At 37.8% G+C, this 26457-nt stretch overlaps 1 protein-coding gene across 1 annotated transcript in view; it reads right to left on the bottom strand.

Moving 5' to 3' along the window:
* vps37ba (VPS37B subunit of ESCRT-I a) overlaps positions 1 to 26457 on the bottom strand; it is a 45786-nt gene that overhangs the window by 13201 nt on the left and 6128 nt on the right. Inside the window, exon 2 of the mRNA XM_061906970.1 lies at positions 16145 to 16316. Coding sequence (XP_061762954.1) covers positions 16145 to 16316 — 172 coding nt within the window. The remainder of the gene's footprint in view (positions 1 to 16144; positions 16317 to 26457) is intronic.

Here is a 26457-nt window from a genome sequence, read left to right on the forward strand (position 1 = left end):
CAGTGTATAGTATTATTATTATTATTATTACTACTATTAGTATAATTATTTTTAAAAGGCAAAGCTCACAAGCATGATCTTTTATTTTTTTACTTGAGTTTCACTTTTGACATGTTGCAAAGTTGTAATGAATCTGTGTCATTAAGATTTCAATAATACAACATGATATAAATTAATTCAGCAAAGTCCCAAATATATTTTGCATTTATTTTGGTTTAATGTGTTCTTTTAGAAACTATTCAAAGACACAATCTAGATGAATTACCCTTTAATTCTACACATTGATGGGACACATTTGATTATCACCAATTGTTGGAAAGAGAAACTGGAAATTGTGATGTATCATGATGTATGCTTGCAAGTTCGAAATAAACTCAAACTCACTACTGCTGATTTCCATGCCTTCATTAATTCTTCACAACCTGCTACAGATACATTTGGGCATTCACGGGTAGATTTGGCACTACGCCTATGCTCAACAACTCAACATACACGGATCATGAAACGTTTAAGCCAGTGTGCAGCTGGCAGTTGCAAACTTGTTCATTAATTCTTTAGGCTTCATTTCAACATGCAAACAAGGGCTGGGCGATATATCGATATATCGCGGGTTTGTCTCTGTGCGATATGGAAAATTACTATATCGTGATATTCGAGTATACGTTCTCACACAGTTGCTTTTAGCTGCGGGCATTACACGACAGGCTCTTCCCACTCGTTCTTGTCTCTCCTCACAGAGACATAAAACAAGCGCACCTTCTTACATACGCCACATACTGTCATGCGTACAATGTCACATGCCCTCGCCGAACAGAGAGGTAGCGGCATGGGTAAGGTTAGCTGTGGTGCGAGTGGTAATACGAGACAAAGAAGGTAACAATCTGGTAACGAATGAAGGAATAATTAATTCCCAAGAAAAACAGCATGGGTCCATCATCTGGGCAGTTGTTTGGCTTCAAGCGGGAAGACGTTGAACAGACAACCGTAATTTGTCAAGTGTGGGGCAAAAGCGTTGCTACAACAAGTAGCATTACTGCTCATATGTAGCATCATTTGAAAAGTCACCCGCTAGAGAATGAAGAGTGCTTGAAACTCCGCATGTCAACATCTCCGGCCGGTGCTACACCCACAAAATGCAGAGGCAACCATTTCCACATCAACACTGTATGAAAAAAATAGTCAACAACAGAAGGAGATAACATCCGCAGTAACCTACTACAAAGCGAAGGACATACACTATTTGATTTCCTATTATGCAGCTCATTTTTATTTGACAGTATTAAAATATCTTGTGTGACATCATGCACAAAAGTGCACTATATTTGCTTTAAAACATTGTAGTGGCGAACTGTACAAAAAGTGCACTTTAATTTAGTGTTGTTTTGATATGTCACCTTAGTGACATCATGCACAAAAGTGCACTAATAGCTTTGTGCACTGCTTAATAACTGTTTAATAAATACAGTTTTGGTCAATTGACTTAGTTGTGATTTCCCTCTCTGCATGAAAGTTTAAAATGAGCATATATTAATGCAGTATGAAGAACAATGTTTTAATGTAGACACATAGAATCATCATACTGCTGTGATTATATGCATTAAGTGTTCATTTAAGGCTAAGGCAAAAATAGAGATATATATTGTGTATCGTGACATGGCCTAAAAATATTGAGATATTAAAAAAAAGCCATATCACCCACCCTTAAAGCAAACCTGCGAAAAGTGGATCGAAACAACAACAACAACAAGGTCCAAACAAATATATGCAACAGAATGATGTGGTCTCACATGTCTCGTGTGCTGGTATGACAATAATGTTCCTTGCATCCTTGAATCCAAACAGATGAAAAAACTTCCACTGTACCAACGACCTGGATGACCAACTCGGCCCATTGTAGCAAAAAAAAAAAACTCATCCTGCTCATTGCTTGAGGATATGTGGCAAAAAAGAGGAATCAGTAAACAAGAAGAACAAAGGTAAATCACAACAAGGTAGCCAGCAGCATGCCATATATTTTGTTAGACAAAAGCAGATTGAACTAAATGCTAATGCTAACCGGTCAAAGTGTTAACATTAAATCAATGTACTTGTGTTGTCGCTGTGAGTGCAACACTGACATTTATACTATATGTATTATTTATAGCTGAAATGCAGTAGATTTGTGTACTTCTGCAAAAAACACTGAAGGTGATGCCTTCCTTATTCTTGGATCTTTCACTTCACTGATCATTTACTTCAGCCAAACTATTTCCAGCACAATCTATCACATCTCAATTTATTCAGAGCATCTAAGAACATGAGGAACCACCCCACATGAACTGGTCACCCATTCACCGCCCTTGTTCCGCTAGAAAACATGTTCCTTCACCCACTCTGCACTCAGGCTCATTCCTGCACAGCGACAGTTAATAATTTAAAAAAAAAAAAAAACGGTGACTAAAACACCTCTACAAAAATATTTTTGAAACAGTTTCATATTGTTTCCTTGCACCTCCATTTACACTTCAGTTCCAATAACATTGATGAACACTTATCATGAATAGAAGGCGTGGGCAGCTGATTTATTTTCCAAGACAATATATTGTTCCACAGATAATTGCTGATAAACAATTAGTGTTATCACTATTTTAACATCAAACTAAGCCTTAATTTAATCATATATTACGGGTGTGGGAACAAATCGATTTGAATACAAATCGAATTGTTTATGTTGTGTGATTCAGAATCGATTCTCTTTTTTTTTTTAATCGATTTTTTATTTTTTTTTATTTTAAATTATTATTATTATTATTTTTTTTAATCAATCCAACAAACCACTACACAGCAATACCATAACAATGCAATCTAATTCCAAAACCCAACCTGACCCAGCAACACTCAGAACTGGAAAAAACTGAGCAATTGAGAGGAGACACAAACACGACACAGAACGAACCAAAAGTAGTGAAACAAAAATGAATATTATCAACAACAGTATCAATATTAGTTATAATTTCAGCATAACAGTAATTAAAAATCCCTCATTGAAATTATCATTAAACATTTATAAAACTAATAAAAAAGAAAAATAGTGTCAGAGTGGCTTACACTTGCATCGCATCTCATAAGCTTGACAAAGATAAAATAAGTCATATTTTTGGTTCGTTTAATAGTTAAAACAAATTTACATTATTGCAATCAGTCGATAAAACATTGTCCTTTACAATTATAAAAGGTTTTTTTTTTTTAATCTACTACTCTGCTAGCATGTCAGCAGACTGGGGTAGAACCTGCTGAAATCCTATGTCTTGAATGAATACACAATCGTTTTGAATCGGAAAAATATCGTTTTTGAATCGAGAATCGAATCAAATCGAAAAAAAAATCGATATATTATCGAATCGTGACTCCAAGAATCGATATTGAATCGAATCATGAACACCCAAAGATTCACAACCCTAATATATATATATGTGTATATATATATATGTATATATATATATATATATATATATATATATATATATATATATATATATATATATATATATATATATATATATATATATATATATATATATATATATATATGTATATATATATACACACACATATATACATATATATATATATATACACATACATACATACATCTACATATATTTATATATATATACACACATACATATACATATATCTTTTTTTCAATTTAGCAAACAAATTCAAATAAATTAATTTTCACATTGTCATTATAGGGTTTTGAATGTATAATTTTAAGAATAACAATGGATTAATTTAAATTTGGAATAATGCTATAATACTACAAAATGTGGAAAAAGTGAAGCCCTATGACTATACTCCAGATGTACTGTACATATGGACCACCAAAGACAGATTTGGCACTACCTCTATGAGTGTGCAAAAACACACGCATACGACTGTCCCTCAATCTGTGCAGATGACATTGCTTATGTACGGTTTCTAAAGCTTTAAGATATATAATTGAAGCATTAGTGGCTTACCTTAAGTGTGTAGTGTTTTGATATCACTATAGTGAGCATGACAGTGTTTTTGTTTTTAATTACATATCATCTGCCACCTAAACGGATGAGCTATTGTAATTAACATGCACATGATTTACGACTACAGAACTATTCACTCATTTAAGGAAGAGCGCTGAAACATACTCAATAGATCTCCAACTTGTCTTGTGTAACTCACCAAGTCATTAAATGACAAGGGTTATGCAGGTCTTGAGCAATTGTTCACAACAAGGTTGAAGTCCACGCAAGTGTAATGATTAGAAGAGAGAAAATAAAATAATAAATACATAATTAATACCTTACCACTCTTCATAGTCAGCCAGAGGTTGTAATTACGACTCCATAGAGTAGATGGTATCATAGCAGCTTTGTAACACACCACATAAGCACTTGGTCTGCCAGACATAGCAGAAACTGATCACTGTTGCCATCTGTGCGACTTCGATACCTCCTCCTAGATTGTTATTTTTAAAAAGGCAACTTTTTTGGGGTTTTAAGCCCCGTTTGCACTGCACACCAAATATGATTTTTTTTGCCCTCAAATGACACAGATATGATTTTTTTATTATTATAATGCTAAATACATTTTAATCTATTGTTACTACTTTTATTATTTTACTTTTAGTTGTTTATTCGTTAATCATTTATGTCTGTGACTCTTTTAAATTATATTTAAAGTTGAGTTTTGGTGGTACAACAAATACTGAATAAATGCATTATAAATTATGATTTCGATATAAATAAAACATTATTTTAGCCATAATCATCCAGCCCCTAAAAGCACTTATGTGCTTTGTTGTTACATTATTATAGTTTGGCTTGAAATACTGGGCAAAATAGTCCAATTCGGTATTTTATGTATACATGTAAGGATTTGTTTACCGTATTTTTCGGATTATAAATCGCTCCGGAGTATACGTCGCACCGGCCGAAAATGCATAATAAAGAAGGAAAAAAACATATATAAGTCGCACTGGAGTATAAGTCGCATTTTTGGGGGAAATTTATTTGATAAAATCCAACACCAAGAATAGAAATTTGAAAGGCAATTTAAAATAAATAAAGAATAGTGAACAACAGGCTGAATAAGTGTACGTTATATGAGGCATAAATAACCAACTGAGAAGGTGCCTGGTATGTTATAGTCATTCAAATAACTATAACATATAGAACATGCTATACGTTTACCAAACAATCTGTCACTCCTAATCGATAAATCCCATGAAATCTTCTTCCTCGATGTCGCTTCTAAACAACTCTGCCAACTCCAAAGGTATGCGCCGCTTCCTCTTGTCGTTTTTTGCTGCATATTTCACTACGTCCAGCTCGTAATCCGCAGTACATGATTTCCTTTTCGGTGCCATTTTTGTTCAGGCCTTCTCAGTTTTCATAACGATGAAATGATCCATTTTAATAGCTATGGCAGTAGCATATAGCAGTTAGCATGCCATGATCCTCCCCCGCCGAATTCTTATTGGTTGACGTGTGTGTGACGGTTGCTGACATTTTCTTCGTCTCTTCCGCGAATGAGATAAATAATATTATTTAATATTGTGTAATCTGCAGTACATAATTTCCTTTTTGGTGCCATTTTTGTTCAGCCCATCCCAGTTTTTAGACTTAGACTTACACTTTCTTTTTATTGTCATTTAAATTTGAACTTTAGAGCACAGATAAGAACGAAATTTCGTTACATAAGCTCATGGTAGTGCAGGATTTAAAAAAAGCAATATGGTGCATATATAATAAAATAAATAAATATAAATAATATATAAATATATATAACTAAATAAATAGATTACTGTACAGATAAATATATTGCACTTTTTCACATGCGTCCACGTTTATGGATGTATGTTATATTGTCTTTTTATTCCAGCGGGTTAATCCATTTTGGGGGGAGTTGAGGGGATAATTTAATTATGATGCGTTCAATTAATTATGATGCATTTTATAAGTTACCGCCACCGATGAAATGATCCATTATAATAGCTACGGCAGTAGCATATAGCATATAGCAGTTAGCATGCCATGACCCTCCCCCGCCGAATTCTTATTGGTTGACGTGTGTGTGACGATTGCTGACATTTTCTTCGTCTCTTCCGCGAATGAGATAAATAATATTGTTTGATATTGTGTAATCTGCAGTACATAATTTCCTTTTTGGTGCCATTTTTGTTCAGCCCTTCTCAGTTTTTAGACTTAGACTTACACTTTCTTTTTATTGTCATTTAAATATGAACTTTACAGCACAGATAAGAACGAAATTTCGTTACATAAACTCATGGTAGTTCAGGATTAAAAAAAAGCAATATGGTGCATATATAATTAAATAAATAAATATAAATAATATATAAATATATATATATAAAATAAATAAATATATATAACTTAATAAATAGATTACTGTACAGATAAATATATTGCACTTTTTCACATGCGTCCACGTTTATGGATGTATGTTACAATTGTCTTTTTTATTCCAGCGAGTTAATCCATTTTGGGGGGAGCTGATAGGATAATTTAATTATGATGCGTTCAATTAATCATGATGCATTTTATAAGTTACCGCCGACGATGAAATGATCCATTATAATAGCTACGGCAGTAGCATATAGCATATAGCAGTTAGCATGCCATGACCCTCCCCCGCCGAATTCTTATTGGTTGACGTGTGTGTGACGATTGCTGGGATTTTCTTCGTCTCTTCCGCGAATGAGATGAATAATATTATTTAATATTGTGTAATCTGCAGTACATAATTTCCTTTTTGGTGCCATTTTTGTTCAGCCCTTCTCAGTTTTTAGACTTAGACTTACACTTTCTTTTTATTGTCATTTAAATTTGAACTTTACAGCACAGATAAGAACGACATTTCGTTACATAAGCTCATGGTAGTATATAATTAAATAAATAAATAATATATAAATATATATATATATATAAAAAAAAAAGATATATAAATATATGTAACTAAATAAATAGATTACTGTACAGATAAATATATTGCACTTTTTCCACATGCGTCCACGTTTATGGATGTATGTTATATTGTCTTTTTTATTCCAGCGAGTTAATCCATTTTGGGGGGAGTTGAGGGAATTATTTAATTATGATGCGTTCAATTAATTATGATGCATTTTATAAGTTACCGCCAAAGATGAAATGATCCATTATAATAGCTACGGCAGTACCATATAGCATATAGCAGTTAGCATCCCATGACCCACAATGCACTTCTGCCATGACCGTCCGCCGCCGAATTGTTATTGGTTGGCGTGTGTGTGACGATTGCTGACATTTTCTTTGTCTCTTCCGCGAATGTTATTGTTTGATATTGTGTAATCTGCAGTACATGATCTCCTTTTCGGTGCCATTTTTGTTCAGCCCTTCTCAGTTTTTATAAGTTACCGCCAACGATAAAATGATCCATTATAATATAGCATATAGCAGTTAGCATTCCATGACCCACAATGCACTTCTGCCATGACCCTCCCCCGCCGAATTCTTATTGGTTGACGTGTGTGTGACGATTGTTGACATTTTCTTCGTCTCTTCTGCGAATGAGATAAATAATATTATTTGATATTTTATGGTAATGTGTTAATAATTTCACACATAAGTCGCGCCCCCGGCCAAACTATGAAAAAAACTGCGATTTATAGTCCGAAAAATACGGTACTTAATTTAGGAGCCTGAACTTTAAGAGCCAATTTTAAGTTTTATTTTGGTATACATTTTTGGAAGAACTCAAACTGATAAATAGTAATGGTGGATTAATGGGATAGATTGTATTATGGGGTGGTAAAAGGAACAACAATGTACACCCAACTAAAACTCGTGTCACAAAACCGTAATAAGATCCAAGTCATGTGATTATTCCTTCTGATGTTTTCTGGCAGCCAAAAGGTCGCATTTGTTTTTTGATTCAGCTCTTAAACATCAATGTCCTTCTCCAGCTGCTCAACAGAAAATCCATATCTAGGATGGCTAGAACAGGGTCGTCAGAGGATGGGGGAGGTGCATAGAGTAACCTCATTTTGACAAAAGCCAGTCTTCCTGACAACAAACCACAAAGCACGCTGCATTGATTCCATTCTGAGAGAAAATGTCTCCGAGGGACACACACCACTTGGTGTAAATACTTAAGGTATAACAATACTGTGTTTGCATCTGATCATATTACTTGACAAAAATGACTGATGTAAATAAATATCATCTGCTAGAATTCAAACACAGCTTTATGTATTATAAAAGTGCAAAACCAAACAGCATAGAAGATAACATCAAGGTGAAACTTCAGTCGGCATAGAAGAGTAGTGAATGGCTATTTTGAGATGGTCGCTTGGCAACCATTGCGTCAACACAGGCACAAGTATGTTCACAATATGTTCACCAACCTAGAAAGGTGTCACAACAGCAAATGTTGCACCACTATCAGCAACACACATTAAGCTAAGACTTGCAGCTTGCTTGATCAAAACTAAAGTCAATTCTCAAATCTTTTCCAGGAACGGGAGACATTTTTGGTAACACAGCTTATCTAGCCTCCAAACAGAAGTACCTGAACTGGAAATACGGGTCCCTGGGCATGGCTTTCTGTATTTGTTCAGGGGAATAATATTACCACGGCCAACATGATTTTGAGCGCCTTTAAAAATGTTTTGATAAAATGCAATCTAAACTACACCATAACTATACTAGTCTACTAACATTATAAAAACAATAGTAATAATACATTTTTATTCATTCAATAACCAATAGCTTAATGCATTAGCGAAATGTTTCTGACCTGAATAGCAAATTAAGAACATTTGTATTTATTTATTTACATGGTAAGGGACTGCGATGAGGTGGCGACTTGTCCAGGGTGTACCCCGCCTTCCCCCCGATTGTAGCTGAGATAGGCGCCAGCGCCCCCCGCGACCCCAAAAGGGAATAAGTGGTAGAAAATGGATGGATGGATGGGACAAGGGGTAGAAAATGTATGGATGGAAATATACATACATCAGCCAATCAGGAAAACAAATGCAAAGTCCTTTTTTAAAGCCAATGGATAAATTCTGATTATTGTTAAGTCAAACTAGTGTAATTTAAATGTCTCATATCAAGGTGTGTCTTCTAAACCAGTGGTTCTCAAATAGGGGTAAGTGTACCCCTGGGGTTACTAAAAGGTATGCCAAGGGGTATGTGATTTTTTTTTAAATATTTTAAAAATAGCAACAATCAAAAAATCCTTTATAAATATATTTATTGAATAATACTTCAACAAAATATTAATGTAAATTCATAAACTGTGAGAAGAAATGCAACAATACAATATTCAGTGTTGACAGCTAGATTTTTTTGTGGACATGTTCCATAAATATTGATGTTAAAGATTTCTTTTTTGTGTGAAGAAATGAACCCAGATGGATCTCTATTACAATCCCCAAAGAGGGCACTTTAAGTTGATGATGACTTCTATGTGTAGAAATCTTTATTTATAATCAATTGTTTATTTTTCAACAAGTTTTTAGTTATTTTGATATCTTTTTTCCAAATAGTTTAAGAAAGACCACTACAAATGAGCGATATTTTGCACTGTTATACAATTTGATAAATCAGAAACTGATGACATAGTGCTGTATTTTACTTCTTTATCTCTTTTTTTTCAACCAAAAATGCTTTGCTCTGATTAGGGGGTACTTGAAATAAAAAAAATGTTCACAGGGGGTACATCACTGAAAAAACGTTGAGAACCACTGTTCTAAACAATATATTTAGAATCATTTTCAGAATCCATACGTGAATACGTATGGATTCTGTTTTACATAGAAAAATCCACCATTCCTGTCATCTCAAATCGAAAATAAGGTATGAGCACAGGTGGGTAGAGTACCCAAAAATTGTACCCAAGTAGGAGTACCGTTACTTTAGAATAATATGACTCAATAAATGTAAAAAGTAGTCATCCAAATAATAACTTGAGTAAGAGTAAATAAGTATTCGGTAAAAAAAACTAGGGTATTTTACGGAGTATAAGTCGCACCTGCCGAAAATGCATAATAAAGGAGGGAAATAAACATATATAAGTCTCACTGGAGTATAAGTCACAATTTTTGTGGAAATTTATTTGATAAAACCCAACACCAATAATAGACATTTGAAAGACAATTTAAAATAAATAAAGAATAGTGAACAACAGGCTGAATAAGTGTACGTTATATGAGGCATAAATAACCAACTGAGAAGGTGCCTGGTATGTTAAAAGGGAACATTATCACAATTTCAAAAGGGTTAAAAACAATAAAAATCAGTTCCCAGTGGCTTGTTGTATTTTTTGAAGTTTTTTTCAAAATTTTACCGGTCCCGGAATATCCCTAAAAAAAGCTTTAAAGTTCTTGATTTTCGCTATTTGCGATGCGACTGTCCATTTCCCTGTGACGTCATACAGTGCTGCCAATACAAACAACATGGCGGTTACCACAGCAAGATATAGCGACATTAGCTCGGATTCAGACTCGGATTTCAGCAGTTTAAGCAATTCAACAGATTACGCATGTATTGAAACAGATGGTCGGAGTTTGGAGGCAGATAGCGAAAACGAAATTGAAGAAGAAATTGAAGCTATTGAGCGAATAGCTATTGACGCTATTCGGCCATAGCGTGGGTGTACCTAATGACGTGGCCCATAGTATGGCTGCATTATTAGCATCGCCGGTAAAATGTGCGGACCAAACGATCAGGACTTTCGCATCTTGTGACACTGGAGCAACTTAAATCCGTCGATTGGTAAGTGTTTGTTTCGCATTAAATGTTGGTATCTAGTTTCAAATGTACATACAACTAGCGTAAATAGCATGTTAGCATTGATTAGCGTAGCATGTTAGCATCGATTAGCTGACAGTCATGCCATGACCAAATATGTCTGATTAGCACATAAGTCAACAACATCAACAAAACTCACCTTTGTGATTTCGTTGACTTAATCGTTGCAAATGCATCTGCAGGTTATCCATACATCTCTGTGCCATGTCTGTCTTAGCATCGCCGGTGAAATGTGAAGACACTCTGGCACATTCAATGGGGGTCTGGCGGCAGATTTCTTGCCAGTGGTGCAACTTGAATCCCTCCCTGTTAGTGTCGTTACACCCTCCGACAACACACCGACGAGGCATGATGTCTCCAAGGTTCCAAAAATGGTCGAAAAAACGGAAAATAACAGAGCTGAGACCCGGTGTTTGTAATGTGAAAATGAATATGACGGGTGTGTTACCTCGGTGACGTCACGTTCTGACATCATCGCTAAAAGACCGATAAACAGAAAGGCGTTTAATTTGCCAAAACTCACCCATTTAGAGTTCGTAAATCGGTTAAAAAAATACATGGTCTTTTTCCTGCAACATCAAGGTATATATTGACGCTTGCATAGGTTTGGTGATAATGTTCCCCTTTAACGTAACATATTATGGTAAGAGTCATTCAAATAACTATAACATATAGAACATGCTATACGTTTAACAAACAATCTGTCACTACTAATCGCTAAAACCCATGAAATCTTATACGTCTAGTCTCTTACGTGAATGAGCTAAATAATATTATTTGATATATAACGGTAATGTGTTAATAATTTCACACATAAGTTGCTCCCGAGTATAAGTCGCACCCCTGGCCAAACTATGAAAAATACTGCGACTTATAGTCCGAAAAATACGGTACTACTGTGAGTAACTACTCAGTGGCCTAGTGGTTAGAGTGTCCGCCCTGAGATCGGTAGGTTGTGAGTTCAAACCCTTGCCGAGTCATACCAAAGACTATAAAAATGGGACCCTTTACCTCCCTGCTTGGCACTCAGCATCAAGGGTTGGAATTGGGGGTTAAATCACCAAAAATGATAATTTCATCGTTGGCGGTAACTTATAAAAACTGAAAAGGGCTGAACAAAAATGGCACCGAAAAGGAAATCATGTACTGCAGATTACAAGCTGGACGTAGTGAAATATGCAGCAGAAAACGACAAGAGGAAGCGGCGCATACCTTTGGAGTTTGCAGAGTTGTTTAGAAGCGACATCGAAGAAGAAGATTTCATCGGATTTATCGATTAAAAGTGACAGTTTGGTAAAGGTATAGCATGTTTTATATGTTATAGTTATTTGAATGACTCTTACCATAATATGTTACGTTAACATACCAGACACCTTCTCAGTTGGTTATTTATGCCTCTTATAACGTACACTTGGACTTCACGGTGGCAGAGGGGTTAGTGCGTCTGCCTCACAAAACGAAGGTACTGCAGTCCTGGGTTCAATCCCAGGCTCGGGATCTTTCTGTGTGGAGTTTGCATGTCCTCCCCGTGACTGCATGGGTTCCCTCCGGGTACTCCGGCTTCCTCCCACCTCCAAAGACATGCACCTGGGGATAGGTTGATTGGCAACACTAAATTGGCCCTAGTGTGTGAATGTGAGTGTGAATGTTGTCTGTCTATCTGTGTTGGCCCTGCGATGAGGTGGCGACTTGTCCAGGGTGTACGCCGCCTTCCACCCGATTGCAGCTGAGATAGGCGCCAGCACCCCCTGCGACCCCAAAAGGGAATAATCGGTAGAAAATGGATGGATGGATAACGTACACTTATTCAGCCTATTGTTCACTATTCTTTATTTATTTTAGATTGCCTTCCAAATGTCTATTCTTGGTGTTGGATTCTATCAAATAAATTTCCCCCAAAAACGCGACTTATACTCCAGTGCGACATATATATGTTTTTTTCCTTCTTTATTATGCATTTTCGGCCGGTGCGACGTATACTCCGGAGCGACTTATAATACGAAAAATACGGTACACATTTTTCAAAAGTTACTGTAGTAAATGTAACAGAGAAAATGCCGCGCCTTTCTACCCACCTCTGGGTGTTAGGTATTTTTTACATGAACATAGAAAGACAGTCTGCAGTGCACTCCAAATTATATTTTTAGAAATGAAGGAAGTCTCGCTTGGCCCCTGAGTGACCGTGGTGGACAGCCGTCTGAAGGCAGGGCAGTCCTGGGCAAGGGCGATAAGGTCTGACAAAAGCCCGTAAATAAAAGAACACCACGAACGGCTACCAAATGTTACAAATAGTGAAGAGATTTAACAACTTAAATGACTACATTTGTCACAATTGGAACGTAAGTTTTGTATAAACAAAAAGAAAGAAATAAAAACAACGTAATAGCTGTCAATCAGGGCTGTCAGCCTCACACAGACCATCAGGCGTGCTCAGTCACATAAATAAAGGAGAATGAAAGGACTTCAAAACAAATGCTTTGGTAGCTGTGTTTCTATTGAACAGGTAAGCTGATACGCTTATCCTGACACTGCTTTTATAACGTGGCATTGTCTTGAAGCTGCTCTATCTTGCATCGTTGGACCAGGAAGAGGTCAGGTTAGAGTGAATTTGGCTCTTTCAGAGGTGAGCGCACTCAAAAAGCCATCTATCGAGGCAAAATGCACCTTTCCTTTTCAATAAGTGATTTTTTTTTGTTGGCGGATTGCTTAAAAGAAATTTGTCCTGGAGGTTTGACTTGACCTGAGCTTTCTTGGCAATCGTGTGGCAGATACCATTCTAAACCACTCAGGCTCTTCCCAATAACTATTTTCAGGGAAATTTAGGTAGGTACTAGAGATGCGCGGATAGGCAATTATATCATCCGCATCACCAAAGTCGTCATCCACCCGCCGTCCACCCGAACCAACATTTTATCAGGACCGTACCCGCCCGCCAACAGCTCGCTGAAATACATCAGAGGTTGTCCGCCTTTACCACTCACAGAGATATTTAAACCGGTTTCACAGAGTAATGATAACAATTGGAGCCACTAACGTTCCCGTGACTATCCACTAGCGTTCATCCTGATTACAAGAATATGAGCGTGCTGTGATGCCATTGCCTTAGACACCTTCAACAACATGTACGAACCGATTGTTAGTCCGGCAACATGTTGTGTGCAGCTTCCGCAATTACACGTTCAAGATTGAAAGGCATACTGGGTGATACAGAGTACACTGATGGTTGAGATATAAACAAGTTTAACACTTACTAATATGCACCACGCTGTGAAGCCACACCCAACAAGATTGACAAACACATTTCGGGGGAACATCCTCACAGTAACACAACATAAACGCAACACAACAAATACCCATAAACCTTTGTATCCGTGACACAACCTGCATATATTTTACACCCCCGCGCCCCCAACCCCGCCCACCTTACCGACGCACGGGGGTGGGGGTGGCGGGGTTTGCTGCTAGCGGGGTGTATAAAATAGTCAGGAAGTGTCATGAATACAAAGGATTATGGGTATTTGTTGTGTTGCGTTTATGTTGTGTTACTGTGAGGATGTTCCCCCGAAATGTGTTTGTCGTGTTTAATTGGTGTGGCTTCACAGCGTGGCGCATATTACTAAGTGTTAAAGTTGTTTATATCACAACCATTAGTGTACTCTGTGTCACCCGGTGTGCCTTGCAGTCGTGTGCGTGTTGCTGCGGAAGCCACACACGACATGATGGTGGACTGACGAGCAGATCGTACATGTTGTAGTAAGCGACAAAGCCAATGGCTTCATAGCACGCCCTAATACTTATCTGGGTGACTACCGGCAGTCATTCAGGCGAATAATAGCGTCTCTTTTGTCTTCTTCGCTTTATGACACGGGTCTTAAATGGCACTTTGAATGGCAAAGGATACCGATCACAGAACCATGCACATCAAATATTTCCGGATGGCCCAACCGCCACCCGCCCGAATCTAATTAAAATCTATTTTTTCGTCATGTCAACCGCCCGACGCGCGGATTTCCCGCGTACTCCGCGGATGAGACCGCAAACCACGCATCTCTAGTAGGTACCAAATTGTGGCTAACTCAATTACAATAATACATTAAAAGAGAACGTTCATGCACTGTTTTAAAGGCCTACTTAAATGAGATTTTCTTATTAAAACGGGGATAGCAGGTCCATTCTATTTGTCATACTTGATAATTTTGCGATATTGCCATATTTTTGCTGAAATGATTTAGTAGAGGATATTGACGATAAAGTTCGCAACTTTTGGTCGCTAATAAAAAAGCCTTGCCTGTACCGGAAGTAGCAGACAATGTGCGCGTGACGTCACGGGTTGTGGAGCTCCTCACATTCTCACATTGTTTACAATCATGGCCACCAGCAGCGAGAGCGATTCGCACCGGGAAAGCGACGATTTCCCCATTAATTCGAGCGAGGATGAAAGATTCGAGGATAGTGAGAGTAAAGGGCTAGAAAAAAAAAAAGAGAGAGGGCAGTGGGAGCGATTCAGATGTTATTAGACACATTTACGAGGATAATTCTGGAAAATCCCTTATCTGCTTATTGTGCTACTAGTGTTTTAGTGAGATTATATAGTTGTATCTGAAAGTTGGAGGGGTGTGGTGACCGCCAGTGTCTCTGAGAGTCGCAGCTGCCTCTTTGACAGGAACGACGCAAGCTCTCCGCTCATGTCTACGGTAAGAGCCGACTTATTACCACAATTTTATCACCGAAACCTGCCGGTTGACATGTGGTAGAGAACCATGTTCGCTTGACCGCTCTGTACTATATTAAAGCTTCACCGTCATCTTTAGGGAATGTAAACAAAGAAACACCGGCTGTGTTTGTGTTGCTACAGCCGGCCACAATACACCACTTTCCACCAACATCTTTCTTCTTTGTAGCCTCCATTATTACTTGAACAAATTGCAAAAGATTCAGCAACACAGATGTCCAGAATACTGTGTAATTAAGCGATTAAAGCAGACGACTTTTAGCCGTGATCGGTGCTGGAAGAACATGTCCGCCACAACCCGTGACGTCATCATTCTGCGACAATTTCAACAGGATACTTTGCGGGAAATTTAAAATTGCAATTTAGTAAACTAAAAAGGCCGTATTGGCATGTGTTGCAATGTTAATATTTCATTATTGATATATAAACTATCAGACTGCGTGGTCAGTAGTTGTGTGTTTCAGTAGGCCTTTAAGTTTGTGTTGTGTTTCATCTTAGAATACATTTATGGATTCTGTTTTAAATCTTTAAGCACACATGGAATGTGTGTTACATCAGGCATCATAAACTGCCTTTGTACCTAGGGTGGACTTGCGCAGCTGATAGGCTTCGAAGCTCTCCTGCAGACGACTGTATATCTTGGTCAGCTGCTCTTTCTTGAGCTCCAGTTGAGGTTGGAGGGCAAGGTTGTCTTCTGCCAGAGTTCTGTTGTTCACCAGTGTTGTTTCTTTGCTTTGCTGGACTTCATGCATCTGTAACAAACAATGAAATGTCAGTTATGCATTTGCAATAGCAACAAAGCAGTCAAGATTGTAATTTACAGTTCATAAAACAGACGAAACCACCAAGTCATGTGTTTTGCTGACAACAATGGCAATTGTTTTAATACGACAGGATCCATCAGTCATGGTTGCATTTCAGTAAGTACTTACAGGTTACACCGGTATATCAAAATAATGAGGTAAACCAAGTTCAAGTAATCTTGTAATGTGAGCATGAAGCTGTTAAGTGAAGTGAATCATATTTATGTAGAATCAAAGCACTTTACATAGTTTTGAAAGCCATTATCTACAAGGAAGCAACATTTAAAATAGTGTGGGTGGCACTGGGAGCAGGTGGTAAAGTGTCTTGTGGAAGACACAACGGCAGTGACTAGGAAGGCGGAAGCTAGAAGCGAACCTGGAACCCTCAAGTTGCTTGCACGGCGGCTCTACGAACTGAGCCACAATACCCCGAAGCAGGAGGCAGATAAAAATGAAAAAATATATATATCATTCATTTTCGGGTGAATTTTAGAACAGTGTATTTGCAAGGATTATATGATAAGATTCGTATCTTGATACAATAAAATATTGCGAGATTGTGATACAACGCGATATTCTACGTAATTCACTGAAACTTAAAATGCAGCTTAAAATACCAGGTGTAAAAAAAAAAAGCGCACTTCATGACAGCAATAATTCACTGGGCAACTTTGTCAAAATGCGATGTAATTTAAATGTTTCCTTTGTATTTCTTGCCATTGTACAGAAAGTGGATTAGTTTTTTGGAATTAAAATAGCACAATAAACACCAAAACTATCAAACTTACTCAAAAAAACCCAAACAATAATGCCGTGTTTAAAAAGCTGCACATTGGAATATTATTGAATAACTCCTGACATTTTAGCAATCTAATAGACTCAATGTAAAGAATTGAATCATTGATTCATTCTTATGATTTTAGCTATCTCATATGTATATGTATATATATATATATATATAATGTTGAATAGACAATAATGTTGAATATTCAATAACATGGCAAATTCTTGCATCCAGCACACCTTACAACAGTGGTAATAAAAGATGCAACCTATGCTTAAAAGAGAAACAGTTTATTATGCATCATCCAGATCTGTCATCCCTCAACAAGCGTAGTGAAATCATTTCAACATGCCGCCACAGACGGAAACACCTCCTAGATAACACATGAGCCAATCACCACACCCTACGCCTGCCTGCACCCACCCACTCTGTGTCCTATATAAACCATTGTATGTGAATGCTTCCATTAAAATCTCCTGACGATTGAGGGAACCCCTCATGAAACAGTTCTGTAGAGATGAAGTAGTCTTGTGATTTTTCCCACACCTACATATTGCGCTCTACCACGGTATCGAGCACTATTCTCTGGATAATCCAATCAAGACACATATACATACATACATACATACATACGTATATATGTGTGTGTGTAAAAAATTGTTTATGATGGCGGTGCATTGGTGCCTAATGTTTTGTGTAGAGATGTCCGACAATATCGGACTGCCGACATTATCGGCCGATAAATGCTTTAAAATGTAATATCGGAAATTATCGGTATCGGTTTCAAAAAGTAAAACTATTTACTTTTTAAAACACCGCTGTACTGAGTGGTACACGGATGTAGGGAGATGTACAGATCGCCAATAAACCTTAAAGGCACTTCCTTTGCGTGCCGGTCCAATCACTTAATATATGCGGCTTTTCACACACACAAGTGAATGCAATACATACTTGGTCAACAGCCATACAGGGCACACTGAGGGTGGCCGTATAAACAACTTTAACACTGTTACAAATATGCGCCACACTGTGTACCCACACCAAACACGAATGACAAACACATTTCGGGAGAACATCCGCACCATAACACAACATATTATTTTCGGGTCTCCCCATGTCTAGCATTAAAAGATTACAGTTGGTACAAAATGCGGCTGCTAGACTTTTGACAAGAACAAGAAAGTTTGATCATATTACGCCTGTACTGGCTCACCTGCACTGGCTTCCTGTGCACTTAAGATGTGACTTTAAGGTTTTACTACTTACGTATAAAATACTACACGGTCTAGCTCCAGCATATCTTGCCGATTGTATTGTACCATATGTCCCGGCAAAAGAAATCTGCGTTCAAAGGACTCCGGCTTATTAGTGATTCCCAAAGCCCCAAAAAAGTCTGCGGGCTATAGAGCGTTTTCATTTCGGTCTCCAGTACTCTGGAATGCCCTCCCGGTAACAGTTCAAGATGCCACCTCAGTAGAAGCATTTAAGTCTCACCTTAAAACTCATTTGTATACTCTAGCCTTTAAATAGACTCCCTTTTTAGACCAGTTGATCTGCCGTTTCTTTTCTTTTTCTCCTATGTCCCACTCTCCCTTGTGGAGGGGGTCCGGTCCGATCCGATGGCCATGGATGACGTACTGGCTGTCCAGGGCAGGGACCCAGGATGGACCGCTCGTCCAGATTCGGGACCCAGGATGGACCGCTTGCCTGTGTATCGGTTTGGGACATCCCTGCACTGCTGATCCGCCTCCGCTTGGGATGGTTTCCTGCCGGCTCCGCTGTGAACGGGACTCTCGCTGCTGTGTTTGATCCGCTTTGGACTGGACTCTCGCGGCTGTGTTGGATTCATTATGGATTGAACTTTCACAGTATCATGTTGGACCCGCTCGACATCCATTGCTTTCGTCCTCTCCAAGGTTCTCATAGTCATTGTCACCGACGTCCCACTGGGTGTGAGTTTTCCTTGCCCTTATGTGGGCCTACCGAGGATGTCGTAGTGGTTTGTGTTGTGGTTTGTGCAGCCCTTTGAGACACTAGTGATTTAGGGCTATATAAGTAAACATTGATTGATTGATTGATTGATAAACACAACAGAACAGATACCCAGAAGCCCTTGCAGCACTAACTCTTCCGGGACACTACAATACACACCCCCACCGCAGCCCCAACCCCCAACCTCAACCTCCTCATGGTCTAATTCCAAACTGCTGTTTTGAGACACGTTAAAAAAAATAATGCACTTTGTGACTTCAATAATAAATATGGCAGTGCCATGTTGGCATTTTTTTTTCCATAACTTGAGTTGATTTATTTTGGAAAACCTTGTTACATTGTTTAATGCATCCAGCGGGGCATCACAACCAAATTCGGCATAATAATATGTTAATTCCACGACTGTATATATCGGTATCTGTTGATATCGTAATCGGTAATTAAGAGTTGGACAATATCGGTTATCGGCAAAAAAGCCATTATTGGACATCTTTAGTTTTGTGTGCGTCTGTGTGTGAGTGTGTGTGTGTGTGTTATTGTACTTTTCTTTACTGCAATGCAAAAAGATGCTGTTTACACTTGAGGTTCCTTATGAACAAAAAGTAATAGAATGGATTCAAGCAAAGTTTAGCGGGCAGACTTTGGCTTAAATGAGTTTAGTGAAGGTGTTTTTTACACAACGTGGTCTCACACTAGGTAGCTAGCTAGCAAGGTAACAAGTCGACTATCTTACAGAGTATAGATCACACTCTATGACATTTCTATGCTTTAAATTCTCTCGGATCACAGATGTAATGTGATAAAAACAGGATCTGCTTTGCAAAAGGTGCAAGGTATTCATGTTTTTAACACGAATAAGAGGAAATGTTTTCACACTTAACATGTTCTCACCCGCAAATGTTGTTGCGGGTGGCGGCGCTGATTCGCTTCCCTCTGGAAAAACACTAGTGATGACATCACAGACTATTGTTGACCACCAATTTTATTGGTGTTATTTGTCGCCAAATCGGTAAACCCCTAATGTGAATGAATGCACCTTTCCCGTACTTGGAGAAGTGCTCTTGATATTGTTGTTTTAATGCCTGCTATTATGACTCTGTTGCCCAAAACCTAACAAAATGTGCAAATCTGTGAAACAGACAATATTCCTGTTATGAGGAACACTCTCCTGCTGCTTCTCATGTGACTTTTACCCATGCAGTCAACATGCTCCAAATATAGAAAGCAATACTGAGGGCCTGATGGGAAAGGAGAAGATGCACTAGTATTAACAACAATGCAATCAAAAAAGTGACACATTCTTGCATTGATTGGTTGATCAGAAAAAAAAAACATACTGGAAAATTAAGTTGAATGAAGGGATAAGCGGTAAAAAAAATGGATGGACGGATGGAGTGACTAAATTGTATTTACAAAAAGCTATTTGCTCATTTGCTGTAGCCAGTTGAAAACAGACTACTAAATAAATATCATGCATACTTTTTTGTATATGCTTATACCGTACACATAAAAAAAAAGTCCACTTCCAGAACAGAAAGTGCATAAAATTTTTGGGGAGTGAGTCTTTATCTTTAGTAAGAATGCCATTTAAAAAAAAATGTAACCAAAGAAGAAGAGCAAGTAAACAATGTATTCACACTGCTTTGAAACAGTCTTTCCAGGGTGGGCCCATTAGGACGTATACCCTTGGGCCAAAAGTGCAGCACAGGATTCGTGACTGGATGTGTACGTTGTTACTTTAAAAAGACATCAACTGTAAGTTATTCTTTAATATTTGCTATATATGAAACAGTACACGTTCCTGCATTATTATTTGCACTTACATGGATATATAAATAGTACTTTATTGATTCCTTCAGGAGAGTTCCCTCGGGAACTTGGGGTCCTTTTTTTTTCTTTTCTTCTTTGTCATGAAAAAGGGAGGTTTTTGTGGTTGGTGCACTAATTGTAAGTGTATATTGTGTTTTTTATGTTGATTTAATAAGAAAAAAATAATAATACTTATTTATTTTTTTTTAATAAAAAATTCTTCTGTGGCCATGGCCCGGTACCAATCGGGCCGCGCCACAGAAGAATTTTTTATTATTTATTTTTTATTAAATCAACATACAAAACACAAGACACTTACAATTGGTGCCCCAAACCAAAAAAAACTCCCTTTTTCATGACAAAAAAAAAAATAAATAAAAAATTAAAATGAATAAGGTTTATTGGCGCTGTTCTTCTCACAGCTGCGTTTTAAAAAGTCATACATTTTACTTTTTTTTAAAAAGCGATACCGATAATTTTGAAACCGATATCTATAACTTCTGATATTACATTTTAAAACAGTTATCGGCAGGCCGATATTATCAAACATCTCTACTTCTCTGTAAAAAAAACAACACATCTACTCTGCTTCATGCAACTACTGTCTGATGTAGTATCATGGTTACTGAAATAAACCGTATCTGACTTGAATAATCCCAATAGTTACAAAAAACGATAATTGGAAAATACCACTGCACGTATAGCTCGGTTGGTAGCGCGGCCGTGCCAGCAATTCGAGGGTTGCAGGTTCGATCCCCGTTTCTGTCATCCTAGTCACTGCCTTTGTGTCCTTGGGCAAGACACTTTACCCACCTGCTCCCAGTGCCACCCACACTAGTTTAAATGTAAAAATTACATATTGGGTTTCACTATGTAAAGCGCTTTGAGTCACTAGAGAAAAAGCGCTATATAAATATAATTCACTTCACTTCCCAGTTAAAAGTTCAGTGTTAAAAGTTTAAATATATTGGAAATGTCTCACGTTCGGCCCTGCGATGAGGTGGCGACTTGTCCAGGCTGTACCCCGCCTATCGCCCGAATGCAGGTGAGCTAGGCTCCAGCACCCCCTGCCACCCCAAAAGGGACAAGCGGTAGAAAATGGATGGATGGATGGATGTCTCACGTTCCATATTTTGCCCAGGTCTGATATAAATAGTACCACACAGCCATCTTGCATACAACCAAATAAGAACCGTGGAACCCTAATGTCCTTCAATTTGCAAAAAGTCGGAAATTCTCAGGAGTATACCTGGAATGTCACACAAATACTTTTGACTCGTCAAATCAAATGTGATATCACGCTGTATGTTAGCAGCATGCGTGAGGCTTCAGGTAAACGCACATCTAATTCTAAATCCAGACATAATTGTGTTTATTTCTCTCATTGTCGTTCTTGTTTGTGTGTAATTAGCACTAATGACTAAATGTGTTCAACCCTAAAAGGTTCGCAATTCTGATTAAGCATTCTCTGCTGGAGGCCATCGACAAATGGAAGGAAGTCGTCGGTACAAGTTCTTATAATGCAGAACATAATTACATTTTCTCACTTCTGTGTATGGTAGTCGTTAAAGGCCTACTGAAACCCACTACTACCGACCACGCAGTCTGATAGTTTATATATCAATGATGAAATATTAACATTGCAACACATGCCAATACGGCCTTTTTAGTTTAATAAATTGCAATTTTAAATTCACCGCGAGGTAGCCTGTTGAAAACGTCGCGGAATGATGACGCTTATGTTGACGTTATTGGTTGGAGCGGACATGTTCTCCCAGCACCACTCACGGCTAAAAGTAGCCTGTTTTTAATCGCATAATTCCACAGTATTTTGGACATCTGTGTTGCTGAGTCTTTTGCAATTTGTTCAATTAATAATGGAGACGTCAAAGAAGAATGCTGTTTGGTGGAAAGCGGTGGATTGCAGCTGCCTTTAGCAACCGAAACGCAGCCGGTGTTTCTTTGTTTGTTGTGAAGCTTTAACACAGAGCGGTCAAGCGAACCTGTTTCTCTACGTCAGCCAGCAAGTTTTTGGATGGGAAAATTGAGATAGTAAGTCGGCTCTAACCGGAGTTTTGAGCGGATTATGCGACCTCCTCCTGCAGCTGTCAAAAAGGCAGCTGTGATCTTGGCTTCTCTCAGACTTTCAGGTATGACTTTATATTCTCACTAAAACACTATTAACACAATAAGCTGATAAGGGATTTTCCAGAATTATCCTAGTAAATGTGTAGTAACATCTGAATCGCTCTCACTGCCGTCGCCTTTTCTTTCCCTTTTTTTTTTTTAGTGCTTCACTCCAACTTTCCTCATCCACGAATATTTCATCCTCACTCAAATTAATGGGGAAATCATCGCTTTCTCGGCCTGAATCGCTCTTGCTGCTGGTGGCTATGATTATAAATAATGTGAGGATGTGAGGAGCCCTACAACCCGTGACATCACGCGCACATCGTCTGCTACTTCCGGTACAGGCAAGGCTTTTTTATTAGCGACCAAAAGTTGAGAACTTTATCGTGGATGTTCTCTACTAAATCCTTTCAGCGAAAATATGGCAATATCGCAAAATTATCAAGTATGACACAGAATGGACCTGCTATCCTCGTTTAAATAAGAAAATCTCATTTCAGTAGGCCTTTAAACCATTGTGTGTAGACTTGACATTGTTGAATAAGGCAAGAGTGGCTAAGAAATGTGTCCAACTGCCTTCATGGTTGGTACCTGTTACACCTGGAGTCAAGTGTACAAGAGTGGAGTTTTGTGTTGTGCTTCCAAGACAAATCTTTACCTGGTTGATCAGCTTCCATCTTTCTCACATTCGTATGACTAACTTAAGTCAACAATTAGTGTTTCTGAAGTAAACACACCCCTCCCACACTGAAGCTTATGGAAAAGACAGACAGGGTGTGGACTAAAAATGACTGACTCATAACCCAGTGGAACATTTGATTACACTTCAGGCCTTATCCTGATCATTTCTACTATGTTACCTATATATCGATATTCTCGATATATCGTGGGTTTGTCTCTGTGCGATATAGAAAAATGACTATATCGTGATATTCGAGTATACGCTCTCACGCAGTTGCTTTTAGCTGCTGGCATTACATTACAGGCTCTTCCCTTTGTTGTCTTTCCTCACAGACAGCAAGCGCACCTTCTCACAGACTTTAAATACGTATACGTCCTCGCGGAGCAGAGAGGTAGCAGCAAGGGTAGCGTTAGCTGTGATGCTCGCGGAGCCGTGCGAGTGGTAATACGCGAGAGATAAGGTGCGAAACTGGTAAGAAATGAAGGAAGAATTAATTCCCAAGAAAAACAGCGTCTACTAAACAAACATCGTCTGGGGGTGGTTTGGTTTCAAGCGGGAATATGTCGAACCGACAACCGTAATTTGTCAAGTGTGGGGGCAAACGTGTTGCTACATAAAGTAGCATTACTGCTAATATGTAGCAACATCTGAAAAGTCACCTGCTACAGAATGAAGAGTGCTTACTCCCAATGTCAACATCTCCATTCGGTGCCACATGCCCACACCATCAAAAATGTTTGCAGAGGCAAACATTTCCTTTTTTTTTTTTTGTCCTGTCCAGCTTCTCAGGCAAATCATATAGTTGATGTAAATGCCCATATCGGCTGTTCAGATTTACTTTACAAAAGAGAAGTGTAAGATACTTCTCTTGTTGTCTTATTTGAATGTGACTTTATTAAATGTATTTATATTATCATTTGGTGCAGCCGGGCCGGAGCAGGAGGGGATAGAAAGAGAAAAAAAGGAAGACAGAGGGGGAAATTGTGGGGATAAGTGGGGGATTAGACAGAGAGACAAAAACAACAACAGCAAATACAACAATAACAACAACAACAATAGAACAACACCAGCACATACATAATATGTACAAATATGATCGTAAAAGTGATAGCAAATAAGCAGTTAGTGAAATAAATAATATAGTAGCATTTTTACACTAAAACTGGAGCAATACAAATACCAATAGAAAAAGCGCTATTGATCATGAACAAAACCAATAGATTACCTCTATTATCAACAATAAAGTTGTTCAAATGCAACGATACGTATACATAATGATAGCTAGAAAGATCATAAAAAAATAAAAAATAAATTAAATAAATAAAAGAAAAAAGAAAAAAAAGGAAAAAAGAAGAAGGAATACCGAAAGATGAAAGGGAAGAGAGAGAGGCAACCTATATTAATCTTGTAGATTGTTATAGTAACAATGGTTTAAGCTCTGTCAATATGCCTTGTGTTACCCAGTCTACCCTAGGGCAACAGCATTGATATATGTTTGATGAAACATGATTATGTGCATGAGTGTATGTATGTATATGTACTTGTATATGAACGTTTGTACAGTGAATGTATATGTACAGTATATGTATGTTCGTACCGTGAATGTATATGTACAGTATATGTATGTTCGTACCGTGAATGTATATGTACAGTATATGTATGTTCGTACCGTGAATGTGCGCGTGGATGGACGGACTTGGAGTATGTAGATATGTAATGTATTTGTGTATGTATGTGGGAGCGTAGGTACCAATGTATGGACGTTTGTAAATTTCCCGCGGAGTTTCCTGTTAAAAACGTCACGGAATGTTGACGCCTGTTTGTGATGTTATTGGTTGGAGTGCAATTGGTTGGCAAACATTTCCAGATCAACACCGTAAGACAAAAATAGTAAAAGAAAAAGGAGAAAAGGTCCGCAGTAAACTACCACATAGCGTAGGACGAACACTATTTGATTTCCTATCATGCAGCTCATTTTTATTTGTCAGTTATTGAAATATCTTGTGTGACATCATGCACAAAAGTGCACTTTATTTGTTTTAAACTATTGTAGAGGCGTTCTTTACAAAAAGTACACTTGAATTTAGTGTTGTTTTGATATGTCATCTTAGGGACATCATGCACAAAAGTGCACTCATATCTTGTTTTAAAATGTCTCTCACAATTTTGCACTTTCGGTTTTGGAAATGACATGAATGTTTGTGCCACTGTTTAATAACTGTTTAATAAATACAGTTTTTTTCAATTAACTTAGTTGTGATTTCCTTCTCTGCATGAAAGTTAAAAATGAGCATATATTATTAATGCAGTATGAACAAGAATATGTTAATATAGACACATAAAATCATCATACTGGTGATTATATGTATCAAGTGTTCATTCAAGGCTAAGGCAAAATATTGAGATGTACATCGTGTAACGCAATATGGCCTAAAAATATCGAGGTATTAAAAAACGGCCATATCGCCCAGCCCTAATATTACCTTACATATATGTTTCTGTGTGTGTGTGTGTGTTAGAGCCCCACAGAGACAAAGCCAGTGGAAGACTGACAAGAGCATAATATGAGTTTCTTTCATTTTATAACTGAAAGCTCAAAAAATGGAATTTCATCTAACTTTCAGTTAAAGTCTGAAAAAGGATAAAGAAGAGGTCATTCCATTTTTTGGGCTGATCCTGATCATTTACTCTAT

This window comes from Nerophis ophidion, linkage group LG07 (assembly GCF_033978795.1).
Source record: "Nerophis ophidion isolate RoL-2023_Sa linkage group LG07, RoL_Noph_v1.0, whole genome shotgun sequence".
NCBI lineage: Eukaryota > Metazoa > Chordata > Actinopteri > Syngnathiformes > Syngnathidae > Nerophis > Nerophis ophidion.